This window comes from Camellia sinensis, chromosome 7 (genome assembly GCF_055761805.1).
Source record: "Camellia sinensis isolate YWXY chromosome 7, ASM5576180v1, whole genome shotgun sequence".
In the NCBI taxonomy this organism is placed as follows: Eukaryota; Viridiplantae; Streptophyta; class Magnoliopsida; order Ericales; family Theaceae; genus Camellia; species Camellia sinensis.
In genome coordinates this window covers 35092759-35111945 of record NC_138967.1, presented here as the reverse complement: position 1 = coordinate 35111945, position 19187 = coordinate 35092759, and the positions used below count along the sequence as shown (strand labels likewise).

Genomic DNA, 19187 nt, shown 5'->3' with positions numbered 1-19187 from the left:
GAACTCATAGCATGAAATCCCAGATTTTTATTATAAAGAAGTTATGATTTTAGCATCCATGTTCTTCATGATCTTCATGTTCATGTTCTTCCTGTTCTTCACGGGTGGAAACCCAGATCTCCAGACCTCACTTCCCGAAGAGTATTCGCCGAGATCACTCTCACCTAGACCTTACACTTAGGCCAAACATCGTATCTCACCTTTGCCTACCGTGCATGATCACTTACACCTTTAGTTGTCTTGTGCGCACCTTGGCATGCAGCCGCATGCCGAAGCCTAGGTAGCCACACCTCGGCCAGGAGGTGTGGGACCTCGGCAAAGACCTGGTTGGTACCCAACATGTCTTCCTAACATGTAAAACAATGTTTTGACTTCCAGCATATTTTCCCGAGGTTATTTGCATGCATGTGAGACTTGTTTTGAGAAGTATGTTCAGTATGCTTTGCCATGTGTTGTAGGACTTGGACCTTTGTCTTGATCCCGACATCCCAAGAGTATGTGAGTGGTATTTTTAATAAAGTTATATTCTTAAGGTTTTGATAAAGCTTTGTCTTGTTTTGATAAAAGTATTTGTTAAGCATGAATGAGATCCCTATTTTATGTATCAAGTATAAGCTTTGTTTTGGATGACATTCTTGGAACCGTCCTTTCGTGTTAGGGGACGTTAAGCCTAAGTAACACCGTCCTTTCGTGTTAGGGGACGTTAAGCCTATGTAACATAGTCCTTCCGTGCTAGGTGACTTTAAGCCTATGTAGCATAGTCCTTTCGTGTTAGGGGACGTTAAGCCTAAGTAACGTCGTCCTTCCGTGTTAGGGGACGTTAAGCCTATGTAACATAGTCCTTCCGTGCTAGGGGACTTTAAGCCTAGATAGCACCATCCTTTCGTGCTAGGGGACGTTAAGCCTAAGTAGCACCCTTGTTAAGATATCGGCCGCCGACGGACTATGAACGGGTGTGCTCGATGCCGAGGTCATGCTTTTGTTTTGCCGAGGTGTCATCACCCCATGTTTTAAGATTGACGTATGTTAAGTAAGCAAGTAAGTTTTGAAAGGCCAAGTTGAATGATGTTTTGTTTTAAGCCAAGTTAAGCTATGTTATGTATGGTTTTGACAAGATATACTATGTATTGTTTTGAAAGGATCTTGGATATCATTCATTTAACCCCTTTATTACTTGTACCATTCACTGAGTATCCAAGTTCACCCTCTCTATATATATATGAAGGTAACAAGCTAGAAGGCGGTGACGCCGAGATGTGTGTTTTTGCAAGATGTTTTGGAATGCATGTTATGTCGGCAATCTTGAAGCTTATGTATTTTGAACATGTCGGCTTGAGAAGCCTTTTAGTCAAGATGTAATATGTATTTTATTTTGTTTATATTCAAGTTGTAAAGCTATGTAAGGACGTATGTCATTTCATTTGATTTATGCACAGCTCTTATGGACTAATTAGATTTGTATGTATTGCTTCCGCACATGTTAGCCCCATATGTAATACTCTGATTGTGTGTGAATTTTGAAAGTTGGCCTTCGGTAATCTCGGATTACTGGCCATCACGGTACCATTCTACTAGGGGCGGAATGGGGTCGTGACAAAAATATTGTGTTAATTATATTTTTCTTTTTTATTTTTTATACAATCAGTATGGAAGGTTTATTAAAAACAAAGAGATGAAAATCATTCATTACTCAAGAAGATGTGGCAATTTGTAGAGCTTGGTATCACATTACTGAAGACCCAATTGTTGAAAATTCGCAATCGCATGCTCATTTTTGGGGAAGAATTTTTGAAAATTTTTGCTCGCTGCAGAATGATCACTCAAGAACACAAGCGTCTATCTCATCTTGATGGGGTATAATCATGAAATGTTGCAATTAACTTCATGGGTGTCTAGCGCAAGTCGAAAATCTGCATCCAAGTAGGACGTCACAAGTTGATATAGTAAAATTTCATTTTCATTTATTATGTTAGTTTTTTTTATTTTGTCTTCTATAAAAATTAACTAATTAATTAATTTAATATTTTATTGATGTAGATGTTTCAAGCAAAATTGTTATACTATCAAGATGAAAACAAACATTTTACTTTTGAACATTGTTGGCCAATCTTGCAAAACAATATCAGGTGGCAAGATGTAACTTCTACGAACACGGTAAAGTCAAGGATACATATACCGTTTTCCCCTAATTCAGCTCCCTATTCTCCTATGAATAATTGCGTTTCTCTTGAAAATGACACCAGTCCAAGTGTTGGTAACAATCCAACTGTTGGTGAGGACAGTATCTCTGAAAAAGGTAAAAGGCCTATGGGTAGGAAAGCTGCAAAAGAATTATTTCGGAAAAATCAAGTCGTTCAAGCTGAAGTCCAAAAAATGAGCATACAATTGAACACATTTAACCAATACCTTGCTGAGAAGGAAAAGAAAAAGATGAAAGAGAAGAAAAAAGAATTCAAGCACTGCAAGAGCTGAAAGAACTTGAGATGAAAAAACATGATTTTGAGATCAGAAGGCAAGAACATGAGATGCAAAAAGAAGAACATATGATAATGATTACGGACATTTCTCATTTGGACCCTCAGATAAAAGCGTATTACACATTGTGAAAAAATAAGATTTTTGCCAAATGATCCTCAAATATCAACAGCCCAAATTACTATTTCTCCTACCTCCTGATGAATAATTACGAGACCCTATATTTTTAAATTTTACAATGTCATTTATTTAGTCTTTATTTCCAATGTCATTTTTTTTTTGTAATGAATTTTTTTTTATTTTTTTTATTTTTCAGTATTTTCTACAACTATTATGTTTGCAATATATAATTTATTAAATATGTAGTGATATATTCTTAGGTGGAGTGAATTATATTGAATTCTTTTTTTTCTAATTTTTCAATTTTTTTATTTGTTTAGTAGAAAATAATATAAATATATAATTTTTTTTTTTTTACATACAGTTAAAAAAAGGTTACAAAAAACAAAAAATAAAAAAAATAAAATCACAAAAAAACCTATATCCAAACATCTACAAACTTGGAGAGAAAATTGGTTGAGATTTGCCAAAATAACAAATGACCATTAGAACACCATTGCTATAATTTGAAAAAATAACACTAATTATTGCCAAATTATAGCAATAACAATGACATTATAACAATGACTATTGGAGATGCTCTTATAGCTTATTAGACAGACATAACTTAAATAAGATAAAAAAAAAAATTGATTATTTGAAAATTGGGATATGAATACTTTTAACTTGTGCTATCTGATTATCAGCTTTTAACTTAAAAAAAAAACCCCACCAAACAGGACCTATAATCCATAACCAACCCAGAGACCCAAAATAAATAGATTATATATAGTGAGTGAGACAGAGAGGGGCAAGTAGGCAAATACTTCTACGACAATGTCAAAGTACATTAGCGTAGAAGTCTCTTGGTAAAAACGGAACTTCATATTAAACATTCATTGTACCTATTCAATATACCGCAGTTTAAATAGTACATTAAAAAAATATTACAGGTATCAGGATTGGCATTCTTCCTCTACAACAAAATCAAATTGCAAATTTTGAAGGGAAAATTGGGGGGCAAAATAGTAAATTGAAACTCCTCTTTCAACGACATGTGGATACAAAATAGCTTGCTCTCAAAAAGGCGAATGTAAGGCTTTTTAAGATTCTGAGGGACCATCATCCCCTGGCAAGCCAAATATGCGGAGGTTGCGGTCCATTGATCCGACTGCTAGGTATTTAGCATCTGGACCAAATTTAGCACAAGTTGCTTTACCTGCATTCACAACGGTGTTAAAGAAGAATATACATCAAGATCTGTAACTACAAGTTTTGAACAGAGAGAGAGAGAGAGAGAGCACCTGTGCCAGACAAATCAGGGAAGGTTTTGACACAATTCCACTCAGACTTGACATTTGCAACTTGATAAACCCTGCAAAAGTATGTATATTAGAGCATCCGCATCAATCTCAACAAATTTTGAGTCAAATTATAACCAAAAATCCACTTTTGCTATTTTAGCTAGTCATTTTTTTAGTACTCACTGCATCAAACTCTCTATTCTAACTCAATCCTATTAAAATATTTGTTATTCTTTTTTTAATTAAATTGATGAACTGTCAGCCAAACAATTCTTATGTTCCTTTGTAAAGATAAATTGGAAGAAATATTCAAAAAAAAAAAAAAATTGCTGTTGACTGGTTGACAGGCCGGATGTCCCTGGCGGACATCCGGTAACACACAAATGGCGATGAATAGTGCCTCGCTTGTTGTAACGAGGTACTATTCATCTTGTATATTAGCGACCTACTGTACCGAGCTTGATGGAAGCCCGTTTTTTATGAATAGTATTATCAAACTAGCTAAAAAATGACTTTAGCTAGTTTGATACTGATGCTCTTAGGTTTCTGAATTAGTACACCAAAAAAGTGAGCAGGTTGGATCTACACAACCAGAATCTCTGCACTAACAAAAAAAAAAAAAAAAAAAAAAAAAGGCATGCACAGACAAAAAGAAAGGTTAAGATGCCAATTTTCAAGTATCAATGGCAGGGCATCTGTCAAGCAAAGTATTGCACTTCAACTGTGTAATAGTAGCAAATAAAGCACTTTGTTCAGTCACATGAAACCAGGAGATGAGCGAACACAAAAAAACACAAACCAGGCTAGCAGCAGGAGAATTTAAATAATAATAATAAAAATATTCAAAACCCCCAAATCTCAGACCAAATGCAGAACTGGGATGAGAACTGTATGCAAAGCCCACCTTATATCTGAGCCAGCAACAGCAAGGTAACTTCCACTATGGTCGAACTCCACTGCAAAAACCAGGCATAGAGCTAAACATTATATATAGTTCTTGATGAGTTATCTTTGCACCATAAGAAGAAAAATAAATGGAGCAGGCATACAATATTCTCATTCTGACTAAAGATATTGATAGTGCATATAGCTCTTGACAAAGCAGAACGGCAAAAAAAGGTTCATGTAGCCGACCCAACTTAAGTGAAACACTAGACTTAGTTTGGTTTGACTAAAGATACTGATAGTCTGATAGAGTCTTCAAAGTGGATAATAATCACCTCAACAAAGAAACCTTGCTCCATGGAACAATATAGGGACAAAATAAACGACAGCACAAAAAGGCAAAGCACGTCAAACACCCCTATCTGTCCCCCTGGAATCAAGATTTCAAATACCTATCGACTTTGAGAGGAGGGCAGAGGGAGGCATTCAACTCTTATATTTTTGGTTTGTTATTGCTAATTTTCTACAACAGCCATCAACTACTAGTGGAGCACTGAAATATTACCAGATTGTGTTGGTGTATTTTCATCGTAAGGTGCAAATGTCCGGAAGTTCCTCAATTTGCGCAGATCCCACAACTTAACTCCATCATGTGCTGCAGTCTGAGAACACTCAAAACAAGTTATGTTGAATTCTCTTACCATTTTTGTGGGTTGTGGGGGTAATGGAAACACGTACCGCTAGGAAATAACCATTTTCTGAGAAAGATACAGCAGTTACTGCCCCAACATGCCCATCAAATCTCGCTACATTTGCCTTCAAACCAATTAAGAAATTCAGAGAAGGGGAAAAGGAAAAAGAATAGCAACACAATGTGGATAAATGAGCAGAAGACAGAATTTATACCTGACTTTTTACATCCCAAATTTTAACAAGTGCCTCTGAGGTGCCTGTTCCCAGGATGAGACCATCAGGATGAAAAGCTGCAGATGTATAACCCCCGGATCCTGAACCATCTTCAACCTACAGAGAATCATACAAATGACAGTTCAGGAGTAACATAGGGAAACATATGCGAGATAGAAAACTCACAACACAAACACAGAGAGAGAGAGAGAGAGAAACCTGTGCGAGGCATAAACCAGATGAAAGATCATAAAAGCACCACGTATTGTCAAGAGAAGCTGTCACAAAGTAATTATTGGTGGCATGGATAGTGACCGCTTGCACCTGTCAGTGTTGATAGGTAAGTCAGTCATTCTCAAATGGTGAAATTGACACATGAGTACATTAGTGTAATTATAACAATCAATAACTTCTAGAGCCCAGTTCCAGGGAACAAAATAAATCTACAGTAACTAGAAGAATTCTGGAATTTTTAATCGAGTTATTAAAGAACTGTCAATTTTAATTCAAGAACAAAGCATGAATATTAATCTCTGGTAATTTGCTTTCCCAGCTTCTAATTTGCCAATCAAAACATCTAGTACAAATATTCATTCACATGGATTGCCATCTTCATAATTTGCCAACCCCATACAAACACAATGTGGGTGTTTGGGAAGTGGCTATTTTAGAGGCTTTTTGGCTATTTTAATAGGCTATTTTAGTTTGTGTTTAGAAAGACAGAATGAATTTTTATTTGAGTTGTTGTATTGAAAAATGTGTTTGAAATGATGTTTGAGGTTGAAATGACAAATTTGTCCCTAACCTCACTTTTTCCAAAATTGGTCTATAGGGGCAAAATTGTCATTTCAGCCTGTGCGACTAGGTTGGCACTATATTGTGCCTACACTGTCACCACTACCGGCTGCTTTGTTTTTGTTGTTTTTTTTAAAAAAATATATATATATAAATCATTAGTTGAGTACTATTTGAGGCTATTTGTTTTTTTTGTGTTTTGAGTAAGGTTTTAAAAAGCGGCCGCAACCGTTACGTAACGGTTTTGGTGGTTACCGCCACCCGTTACGGCCGCTTTTGCAGTGTGATTGAGATTCACAGGTGTGTCGGCCGTAGCGACTACCGTAGCGGTCGTAATGGTGCCGTAACAGTCGTAACGGCTTGTTATGCATGTTATGCATCGTTACGTAACGGTTCCGAACTGTTTCTTTAGAAAAAACACACAAAAAAAGCTGAAAATGGAGGAAGAGGGATAGAGAGAAGAAGGAAGATAAAGAGAGAAGATGGAGGCGCAAGAGATAGAGAGAGAGAGAGAAGAGGGAAGATGAAGCACATGTTATTGATTTGTTGAAGCTGTAAGACCTATGCTAGTCTATTCAGCTACTATCACTCAACCATTTTGTTTGTATGCGTCTATTTATATATTGTTTGAAAAAAAAAATAATAATAATAATAACTTAATAAGTGTAGTCATTATCTATTTGGCTTGGTTAAAATATGTATATATATAAATTTAAACTCTTATTTATTCTCTTACTTATGTCATTGTTTATCTTATATATAATAGTTAGTGATTGATTTTTTTGTATAATATAAAGTCATTAATTATTAAAATAAAATGTAAAAAACTCAGTTTATAGTGATTTAAAAATAAATATATTGGATCATATTTAAAAATTTACAAAAATTGATTAATATTTATTTTTAACCCAATAAATATGGCCATGGAAAAAAAATATGCATATCGGTAAGTTTTTTTCAAATTGTGCGAAAAATAAAAAAATTCACAGTTCTGGTTACCGCAGCCGTTTTGCTACGGCCTTTACATCCCACAACCGCCACCGCGCCACCGCCACCGTTACGATGATCGCAACCGCTTTTCAAAACCTTGGTTTTGAGGCTATCTTAGCCTCAAACTTGGGTTCCCAAACACCCCAAATAATGCACTTGTACAAAGCTAATTTTTAACCATCTAGCTCAATAAAAAAACAAAAGAAAGAGAGAAAGAAAAAGGAAAAGGAAAAGCAACCATCTTGAAAATTTTACACAAAAGTGGATATTCAAAGTCACCTGCCTAACATAACTTGCATGTGAATAATTAGGTCCTAAATTGCAGCAAATGACAGATTTACAAAATTTGAGGGGAGGAGCACTTTTTATAGTATCAAGAAGGTGGAGAGCAGATAGATATTTTGAGTTTAGCAGTAGTACATCCATAATTACGATATAAGATGTGAAAATAAAAGGAAAATTAAAAGACAAGAAAATACTTACAGCATGTCAAGGAAAAATAAATTTAAACAAACCCAAATCCCAGCTTCTTCAGGATGTTTAAAGGGATACCCTTCTGGCTTTATTATAGGCCAGCAACTATTATCTGCTTCTATTTATTTTGATTCTATGGAACTTTTGGTAAATGTTAACACCACATTATTTTTTTCTCAAACAAAATAGTGGAGCTTTATGTATTTTTTTATGAATGACCTATTTGTTATTGAACATAAATGCTTTTGATATTTGTAATATAATGGTTTATGATTGATGAAATAGTATTTTGTACGTTGAATGACGTTTAAACAGTAATTTAAGTGATTTTTCATATTGAATTATTGTCAGTTTGTCAATATTTTTGGTTGTATGTAGATAAAATTAGCAAATAATAATACATAAAATATATATTATCCTTTATATTCCCGCTATGTCCGTATCCTAATTTTTCTTTTTTTCAAAATCACTGTCACTGTGTTTCTTAGAACCCAATATAATTTATGCGCCTCATGCCTTGAGGCAATAGATCTACATGACAGTCTCACAGTTCCAACAAGCACTTTCCTCAAGCCTGGTCTTGCTGTGTCTCCATGAGTTATTGAGTGTATCATGCCTTCAGAGTTCAGATACAAGTGACCTAAGCCTGTCAAGTGTGAATGCATGCCAGTGAATATGCATGCTTATTCCCGGAGTGGACAGTGCCGACTGAAGGGCACCAGGCCACACTCCATGACAGAAGGACACAGATTTGAGTCCCCTACTCTATATGAAGTTCTTAACACTACCAAAAAAATAATAATAATGAAGGGAAAAAAATAATATATTAACAAAAAGAGTACACGTGCTTGAATTTGTCAGAACTCAGAATGAGCAAATTCTGAAAATATTTTCCATGATGAAAAACATCAGTGTCACATATGTAATGCAAAAAAAACATGACACCGACTGAAGCAGTCACATTTTAAAAATATTGACCAGTAAGGATTTTAAATTATTTACCTCCGCAGTATGATCCTTCAATATATGCCTACAATCAAAGTTGCCATTTTCAGACCCTTGCCATAATCGGACAGTCTGCAACACCATAAAATAAAACAGAGAATCAATAATGTAAATCCAGTTAAAAGTTCAAACACAAGTGGAGTAAGTCATATCGCAAAAGCGTATGTCTAATCACACATTAAAAAGTTAAAAACCACAATTATGGATCCTTACTACTGAGAACTTGGGCAGATGGGGATGGAATATAGGTTGATTATTTGTTCTACACTCTGATGTGTTGCTAGAGAATTGTGAAGCTTACTCCTCTCTATTTTTGGAGTGCCTCAGGCTCAGGTTATGCCAGTACCAGTGCTCCAACTTTATGAATGTAGGCCTCATAGATGTTGCTTGATGAGGATGTGGAAGGCGTGGAGGGTGATTTCTCAATTTTGGCTCAACAAGATATTTTGCACATATTATTTCTCATTGGTGGATTTCCTAGGAGAGTTCAATTATGAAGAACAGTTTTTTAGTAGTTCTTTTGATTATGGTTATCTTGTAAATGGGTGATGCCCCTAGGCATTCTTATCAATGGCCATCAAAAAAGTTTTAGATGATTATCTCCTTCATTTCCTTTAACTACTCTTAAAATGAAGAACTAAACAAGGGAAGACTAATCTTAATACGAAGAACTAGACAAGGGAAAAGAAGAAAAATTAGACAGTTTTTTCTTTCTTTTCTCTTCCTTTCTGCCTACCAAACACAGCATTAGAAACTGGAATGAGAAAACCAAACAAACAAGCATAGCATGAAGGCAGCAGAGTTTAAAAATAAAAATAAAAAATTCAAATCCAATGGAAGTTGGCATGGTTTACCTTATCAGCTGAACCAGTAACAACCAAGTCACCCTCAGCTACAAATTTAACACTTGTAACCTGCAAAAAGAGCAGAGGAAAAAGGAAAGACAAGTTTGCTTAGCCAAAAGATTTTAATAAGGAGATAAAACTCCATCAATAAACAAAAGAAAGGAAAGCACTAAACCTTCTTTGAATGACCATTAAGTGTAGATAGAATCTCTCCTGATGGCCGATCAAAGAGTACAGCACTTGTATCAACCCCACCCGTCGCTACAATATCCTACACACCACCAAAGAAAATGCTTCAATCTAATTTGTGGGATTTAAGAGTTCATTTTACTTTTCTTGGAATAAAAGAGAGTGCTCCAGGCTCCACCCATAGAATAATTTTGGAACTCTAAGAGAAATCTGATTACAATTTCTGAAGAATTAAAAAACAGAAGTACCCAGATGCAACAGAAAGGCAATTCAACAAAAGAATACAAAGTTCCAATTATCTAACATAGAAATAAAATCCAGGGTTGTTTAGCATTGGCTATCCTTGCATACCAGGCATGGGACCAAAAACCATGACCTTCATCATAAGTCATAAAAGAGCAAGATTGATATCATGATTTTGATCTTGGAACATTGCTAATTCTATTGAAAATCTATACCTTTTCCCTAAAAAATAAGTTGACAATTCTTCAAGGTCAATGATTCACCATCAAAAAAATAAAAAATAAAAAATCACAGATTCCTTGCTCATCACAGAATTTTGTTGTCGCTTGGTAATGCGCAGATATTACATGCTAAATGGAAGTGCTTAATTAGAACATTCAAACTAAGAAAATCTAGACAAATCCGACCTATATTCTACACTATCTATCATATGACCTAAAGTAAGTTTTGCTTCCAATCTACCATTCACAAATGCCAATTTCGGCTGTTATTATTCCATGAGCTTGCACTGAGAGTTTACTCATTCTTCTAGTAGTATATTGTCTATAATGCCATCGTTATTTAATAAAATATCTTTCTGAAACTTTCGACAAATTGAGTGTAAACTTTTTATGATGAGGACAATTGAAAGGGCTTGAGAGCCTTGACTTTAAACTGTGAAGCAAAGAAACAAAACCTTTTTCCAAATATGGAGGAGACAATCGAGTGATGACAAGAATCAAGGCAAAGCTGGTAGGAAAGGGGATCACAAACATGTGACTTATGCACAATGGCCAAAGGACCACAATCAAAACTGCCATGCTCACATCATAGCATACAGAAATCCTTTTATGACATGTACACCAAAACTAGGTCTGATGCCTAAAATTTTCTTCTCTACTGTTCTCTTCTCTTCTCTTTGTTCTTAATTTTTTTGCATTTAAAGCCTTTAAACTGCAGACTATATCTATTTTGCAACCTTTTCCCTACCATTAAACAGTATTCCACAAGAATAATCCATCTTCCCTTCAATCCTTCAACCCTAGTGCCTAAAAGAACACAAAATCAGAAGACTACTATTTATGGGCATTGCTTACAGTGCCCAAGACAACCCCTAAAACCTCGTGTTTTCGTTCTCAAACTCTTAACGTTTTGTTACACCTTTAAAATGCTAAAATCCCCATATTTAACCATTCTTCTAGCCTTTTGAATCCAATCAAAATCAGCTCTAAATAGCCCTTTCCAATTAAGTTTGGCCTATCTACTAGTAGGAGAATATTCCTGCACTTATGCTACTTCAGTTTGGCATAAAAGCAAAAGATCCCAGTGTTTAGAGCAAGTTCACATGTCTATGCATTCCAGAATTTCTTTAAAAAAAATTCTTTTAGAGGGATATTTCCTGAGAACCATCGAGATTAGATTCTTTTTAGAATTATGGAGCAACTCGACAGTTTTATTGATCAACATAATGCTATAGAAAGCCGACCAACTCAAAACAAGGTGACAAGTAATATCATTATTGGGTTAAACAAAGGTCCAATTGAAGAATAAAAAACTCCCTAAGGAGCACTAATGTTGAAGTAAGTGGGTGATCAAAATTATGTGTTTCAAGATAGAACTAGAGGAAGAAAATCAAAACCTGCTCAATGTAAAATATGGCCAGGCTATAAAGGAAGCAAAAAATCTAGTTGATGCGATGAAAGCACCTTAACAAACTCTATTCATGACTCCAAAAGATGCAGAGTTCAAAATAAAGACTTGGAAGCCTCAAGCTGTAGTGGTTGAAGAACTAATGCAACCTGTTGCTGGACCTGAACTTAAAATACCTTCTTCAGAGGGAACTAAATCGCAGCCAGACTTATCTGATATGGTGGCAACAGAATTTCTTCGTGAACTTGCTCTAGTTGATATTCAAGAAGACGACTTTACGATGGGAAAGAGGATAAAAGGAAAGGAATCTGGGAATATCAAAAAAAAAAAAAGGCTTTACGAAACCAAATTGGATAAAAAACGGTGATACTACTACAATTCAACATGAGAAACTGTCACCCTTGATTTTGTTATTCCAAAATTTAGCGGCACGATTGAAAATATCCATCTCTCAATATTTTCGTTGCCATCTCAAATGAAGCAAAAGGAGGTGTCAGTTTGAAGAATTTTTTTTATTTTATAATCCAGATTATTTCCCACCCAGCCTAGCCCAACTGGACCCAAGTTACCTTGTAGCTGGACAGTCGAGAACTAATCGTTGGAGATGCATGGTTCACAACTTGTGGTTTCTTATACTTCAGTTTTTAAAACTTGAGATTGAATTTTATTCAATCGGGGAAGAATCATGCAGGCTATAAGAAGCTCAAGGAAAAGTAAATTCAAAGATGCAAAAAATTTGAACATTGGCATGATTTTAAGGAGGGTCCTATAGAATCCATGCATAATCATATTTCTAGTCTTATTTTCTAGTTATTTAGGTTCTCTAGTGTTTTGAAAGCTAGGTGCATATTTATATTTTGTAGGATTTTTAGACATCGGTTGCAGGGATAGGCCATAGGCCATCATTTCAGATCTAGGTGTGATGTCTAGAATTTTTTCTATTCTCTTTGATCTTAATTTTTTGCATTTAAAAGCCTGCACAAAAATAAAAAGCATGTGAGAGACCGCAAGTGCATCTGTGTGCGTGTACCAAGGCAAGACCTTTTCACTCTAAATGGAACCCGTGATCACTATTTGAACATAAGATGAAGCACCAGATTACCAATGAAGAACCACAGCATCAAAGGAGAACTTTTCTAAACTCTAAACTGATGTATGGAGTTTGGATAGTAATTGAAGAAAAAAATATTTAAGGGCAAACCAGAGCCTTAGCATAAATGCAATTCAACAACCTTATTTACATGTAATGATAGAAGATACCAAGAAATGAATGCAGTTTAAATTGTGGCAAATGTCGTACCTTGGAATACAGGATATCCACAGCTAAAATGCCAGGTTTATTGGTTTTGTGAAGTGGAAAACTAGAGAGTTGGGTATACCTCTCCAAAGCATCAAGAGGAGCCAATGTTGGTGGGATCTACGGAAAAACATACAAACAAGAACTAATGTCAAATAGCTTATATCCATTAAGAATAACTGAAAGTCATGCAACTGTATCTTAAAAAAAATACCAATTTCTATTTTCATGAATCACTGAAATTATACATCATGATAAACAAAACCTGCCGCTTTTTGCGCTGCTGTGAAAGTGCTGCATTACAGTCTGTGAGCTCTGCAATAATGCTAGCAGAAATTCCAGGACGGATTCTCTTTCCATCAGGACCTATATCCTCGTCTTCAGGACCTGCAATGACAACAAACAACACAAATGAGACATCATATAACTTAAAAGCAAATTAAAGAAATCAGCCTAGAAGTATATAGAAGGCAAACCTCTTTTCCCATTGCTCAAAGAAGAAGCACTAACTGTAGTCGCTATCGGTGCTGACATGGGCATCTGTCTTTCTGCTTGAGCCAGTAATGACCTTGCCTCATCCCTTTCCTTTTTAAGTCTTGCAATCACACGACAAGCGGCATCATGCTGCCAACAAGTAAATTTGACAACCAAATCTCATTTAATTAAGTAGAAAGTAGAAGTGAAGAGACAAATGTGATGATGAAGAAAATGAGGACTGAACTTCAATGAGTGGGGAAAAATATTAAGGCAAAATAACTCGTGGAAATCATAATTACCTTTCATGTTTGAGTTAACGTTTGCTCAATGACAAGAAATTTGTAATATGTCATGCAAACTTTTCTATGGCCCCAAGCAAACCCCACATCTAAGAACGGACACATGATACGGACACGTAGTTTGCTCAATGACAAGAAATTTGTAATATGTCAAACAAACTTTTCTATGGCCCCAAGCAACCCCGCATCTAAGAATGGACACACGATACAACACGGACACGTCGATATGACAATTTCCAAAAATATACAAGATAGAGTACGTGTTGGATATGCACAAGATATATAGTTTTTATATGTATTATACATGAATATCACATTCAAACATAACAATAAATGAAAAAATAGCTCTAGTTCCTATAAATCTACATTATTTTCTTTATTATTCTATCCTAAGTTATTTTCTTCAAATCCTGTGTCTAAGCGATAGACATGCGTGCCTCCAAGTGTCCGAAGCATGTTCGCGTCTAAAGGGATTTTGAAAAAATAATAGAGCACATTGTATCCTAAGTTATTTTGTTCACACTCATGTGTCTAAGTGAAAAACATGTGTATCCCTCAAGTGTCTAAAGCATATTCAAGTCTAATTTTATTTTTATTTAAAAAAAAAAAAAATACTAGGACACGTTTGGATGAGTGTTAAACACGAATCAGGAAGGGTCCAATGGCTACTGGTTGTTCTAGATGGGCACATCATCTTCTTAGAATTGTTTGTACTTAGCCCCACCTATTAAGAGCTAAAACGGATAATTCAATGGGAATGTCGTGTCCATGCTGAACATATGTGAAACACTTCTCTCTTCTTAGGCACTCTTAGAAATGTGCCCAACACTTCTTGGACATGTCCTATTTTAAAAATAAAATTTTGTGGATTCAAACACTTACACTTCTCTAGCACTACCAACACAACTATGTATTACAACTGTAAACAAAAGCGATGCTCAACAATGTTGGGTTGGGTATGCTACTTACAAGCAAAGAAGGACAAGGACAGACAGAATACAGATACAAAAAGATGCGGACACACTAAAACGAGAATTTAAAAATAAAAAAATAGGATTGAAAAGCCAAAATAATTAACCATAGCTTCTCCATATTAGCATTTTTATCTAAATACAATCTCAATTCCCCCCAAAAGTTATCATATTGATGCAAGGCAAAACGAACTTTTGTTCTTGATTTTTCTCAAACTGTATGCATGGTCAACCATGCCTCACAGAATGAGACAAAGTAAATGACAATCATAAGCAAGCAAAGGACTGTTCGAGAATCTAAGAAAGGGGTCCACACCAAGTCTCACCTCAATTTTTCATTTTGTTCATAAGAAATTCAACCAAAAGGGCATGCTTTTTCCATCATTTCTTGGCATACCTAAAAAATTTCTAAATAAATGACAAAAACTGAACAAAGTCCAGCATTAAACATGGTCGCTTGATATCTAGGCCTTGTTCTGGTCAACAGTTGCAACCCAGTTCAAATACTGATTATTTTTCTTTGTGATTCAAGACTATACAAGAATATATCTTCACAGTTCACACCTCATGTAGGGCTGGTTATTTAAACCTCAGGACATAGATGCACACAAACCTTTTGATTCTAATGCTCCAAATTTCTAATATTACCAAAAACAATTGTAAACATCCAGCACCGGGGGAAAAAAAAGGCTGTCACACCAAAAAATTTAGAATACTAACTTGAGGTTCATGCTCATCGTGAGAAAATGGGGATAATGTGATCTAAATTTTAATATTAAAAAGTGAATATAATATATTTTTCTTTAAAATCAGATAGAGAAAAATATGCAAAACATTCATCCAAACTTTAGAGTATAAATTCTTCATCAGTACCTGGTATAAGGCATGACTTAGCTCTTGCCTTGCTGTATGTAGTTGTTGCTCCAATGCAAAATTGGATAGCATAAGCGTATCCCATTCCTAACATTACATTAAAAGAGAAAACTATAGAACATCAAATATGAATATAAGGTGATTTCTTCTTGTGAATGTAAACATGAAGCCAAAACAAAAAAACTAGAACGATGAAACCAATAAAATTAGCAGTTCATAGAAATAATGTTTTGAGAGTAACCATGTATGAAGCCCACAATTGTTTCCAAAAATACTGTTAAGACCATCAAAACTTAATAGGGAAGAAGGAAGGAGTGGGGGGTGACCACCACATTGCTTAAGCAGAAGGGGAACAGGTATGCACTGTGCCACTTACCCCAAAAAAAGAAAAGATAAGGGAGACAAGCTTATCCAGGTTAACAAGGATCGCTTGGATTCATTAATTATAATTTTTTCATTGAAAAAAAGAAGAAGAAAAAAGGCAGCAATACGAAGGAAAAGAAAAAACTTTGCATTGAATATTTACTATTACATAAAATAAAAGAAGTGTATTGCATTTCCAAGTGCATGACCTAAGGTTGTGGCACGCTTGGGTACTAGCATTTTTTTTTTCAGTCACAGTGATTTCGAACACTAAATAAGATTGTACGGTAAATTTAAAAACATATATATATGTATAATAAATGGACCTTCAAAAAATATCCTAAATCTTAATTGTCAACGAATGAACCAGAAGCTGCTTTTACTATGCTTTGCTTCCAACTTGTCCATTCAAAGTGGAAGAAGACATTTTCCAGTTTTTTGTAAAAGCTCAGTGAAGAACATATACATCATTAATGGGCAGACAACACCAGATCAAACTGATTTCAACCAGGAACTTCCAGGCTTCCAGCCAATATTAACAAAATCAACTGTGATGATGAATAAATTTGGGCTTGGAGTTGGAAAACAACCTTAAGAATCAGGTACAATCACAATGTTTCTGGGGAGACGACATGACAGCAGGACTGGCGTAATGTTTTATATTCCATGAAGAGATATTTAATAGTAGACTCTAAATAAACAAGATACTTGGGATTGGAAACACATACTATTTGGAACATTCCAAGCATCCCAGGAATGCTTGCAGCTTGTACTGGTCTTGGCTTCATTATCTGCACAGAATTCTTATATGATTAAGCTACAAGAAAACATACTCAGCACTGAAAACACTGACAACAAGTTGCATAAAAATACAAGTAAACAGAAGCAAACCTTGCCGGTTTTGATCGGTACAATGTCATCCACAGACAGAGGCTCCCCAGTAATAGGGCATTTTCCATACTCCTAGTTAAAGAACAAACAAAAATGCAAAATTCAGAATGTTTAGAACTACATTGAAAATTCTTCCTAATAACAATAAAATTCAAAAGAAAAATGTGATATAAATGGTAAAAACAGAGTTTCAAATGTATTGCTGATAAAAATTGGGGAAAATACAAGATAACATTGACTCTTCCGTTTCATATTCACAATTATTAACCCAAAAAGCTTTACTAAGTTGATTGCATTCTTTCCTTTCTTTCTTTCTTGCTTTTCAAAAATTTCTGAAGCCTCAAATAATGAAAACCTTCACTACCCAAATTTCCACTTCTATTTTTTTCCTTAGCATTTTCTAGGGAAAAAAACAGAGTACATTGGCAAGAAACAAATTAAAACCCTACATCAGAAACTCTTACTAATAACCATAGAATTCAAAAGAAAAATGACAAATAAAAGGTACAAACATAGTTCAAATGTAAACAAACTTACCCCATACAAAAATTGGGGAAAATAAAAGATAACATTGAATCTTTTTTTTTTTTTTTTCTTTCTTGCTTAAAATTTCTGAAGTACCAAAATATAAAAACCTTTACTATCCAAAAATTTCAATTTACCATTTTCTCAGTAAACAAACAGAGTACATGGAGAAGAAAAAAAATTAAAACCCTAGAATCAAGAAAGAGAGGAAGCAAACATACGGATATGTGCCTCTCAATCAATCGCTTCTCGTAAAGAAGTCCAGACTTCATCGAAACCACTGGCTCCTCCGGCACTTCACCGGAAACTGCAAAGGAAAAGCAGAGATCAGACAAACCACAAGAACATTTATATATATATATATATATATTCGTATATGTATATTATATATGAAGAGAAAGAGAGAGAGACTTGAGCAGTTCATGGTGAAGAGTGATAGAGTTTCTCTGAGCTCTTTGGTGCTTCGCTGCAGTTGAGAAGTAAGAACTGGTAATCAAGAAAGAGAAAGTTACAGGGGGGAGAGAGAGAGGGGGCGGAGGGCTATGCAACCGAGCTGAACCTAACCCAACCCACACTCTCTGTTAGGGCTTATGGGTCTCAAAATTTATTTTATTTTTTTTTTGTATTAATAAATTTTAAAATATATATATATTTGAGACAATTAGAAAAAATAAGGCGCCGTCTAGTAAGAGTTTCGAATCATAGTTTCACTCATTAATTTGAGTGTATTCTTGTTTTGAACTTTTAAATCATAATTTTATATTCATTTTTCAAAATTCAATTCAAAATATAATTATTACTTTTCAAAACTTATAACCAAACACATAATTTAAAACTCTTTTCAAAACTCAATTCAAATCAATATTTTAATTTTTTAAATATTTAAATATTTTAAAAATATTTTAATTTTGTTAAGATTTTAAATATTTAAATATGTTACGATTTTTTAAATTTTTTAATTTTTTGAATATTTTTAAATCTTTTAATTTCAAAATATTACGATTTTAATTTTTTTAAATTTAAAATATTTTATAAAAATAAATTCAAACTCTATTTTATAAAAATATTTTTAAATATTTTAATTTTGTTGTTATGTATTTAGTTATGATTTGAGTATAGAGTTGTGAAAATAGTATGGAGTTTCGAGTTATGTGTTTGGTTATGAGTTTTAAAAATAATTTTTTAATTGAGTTTTGTTTTATGTATTTGGTTACGATTTGAGTATAGTGTTGTTTTTAAAATTAAAATATTAACATTTTAAATTATTTAAATTTTTTGAATATTTAAATTATTTAATTTTTTACGATTTAAGTTTTTTGAATATTTATTTTAATTTTTTACTTATTAAATTTTTTAGATTATTTAAATTATTTAAATATTTATGATTTAAATTTTTTGAATATTTATTTTGAAAAGAAATTATTTCCTTTGTAGTATTTTCAATTAAAAAATTGATTAATGTTATTTTCTGTTAATAATAAATTTTTTTAATTGAATTTTAAAAAGAGTTTGGTTATGAGTGTTGATCAGAATTTTCAATTGTGTGAAAGTAGTGTGTTTTGTTATGAGTTATAGCAATTTGAATTAAGTTTGAAAACTCTTTCTAAAACTCATAACTAAACAAATTTTCTTATTTCACATGTCAAATCAAA

General features: G+C 34.1%; 1 protein-coding gene across 1 annotated transcript; it reads right to left on the bottom strand.

Moving 5' to 3' along the window:
* Positions 1–3440: 3440 nt before the first annotated feature.
* LOC114261223 (pre-mRNA-processing factor 19 homolog 1) lies at positions 3441–18157 on the bottom strand. Its single transcript, XM_028201460.2, has 18 exons — positions 17947–18157; positions 17757–17842; positions 17011–17082; positions 16848–16910; positions 15757–15843; positions 13613–13760; positions 13402–13523; positions 13140–13256; positions 9954–10049; positions 9788–9847; positions 8931–9005; positions 5889–5993; positions 5670–5786; positions 5502–5579; positions 5329–5425; positions 4783–4834; positions 3879–3949; positions 3441–3793 (listed from the first exon to the last, which is right to left on the bottom strand). Exons 1-18 carry the CDS (start codon positions 17957–17959, stop codon positions 3678–3680), a joined length of 1575 nt encoding a protein of 524 aa, XP_028057261.2. The 5' UTR covers positions 17960–18157; the 3' UTR covers positions 3441–3677.
* Positions 18158–19187: the final 1030 nt, after the last annotated feature.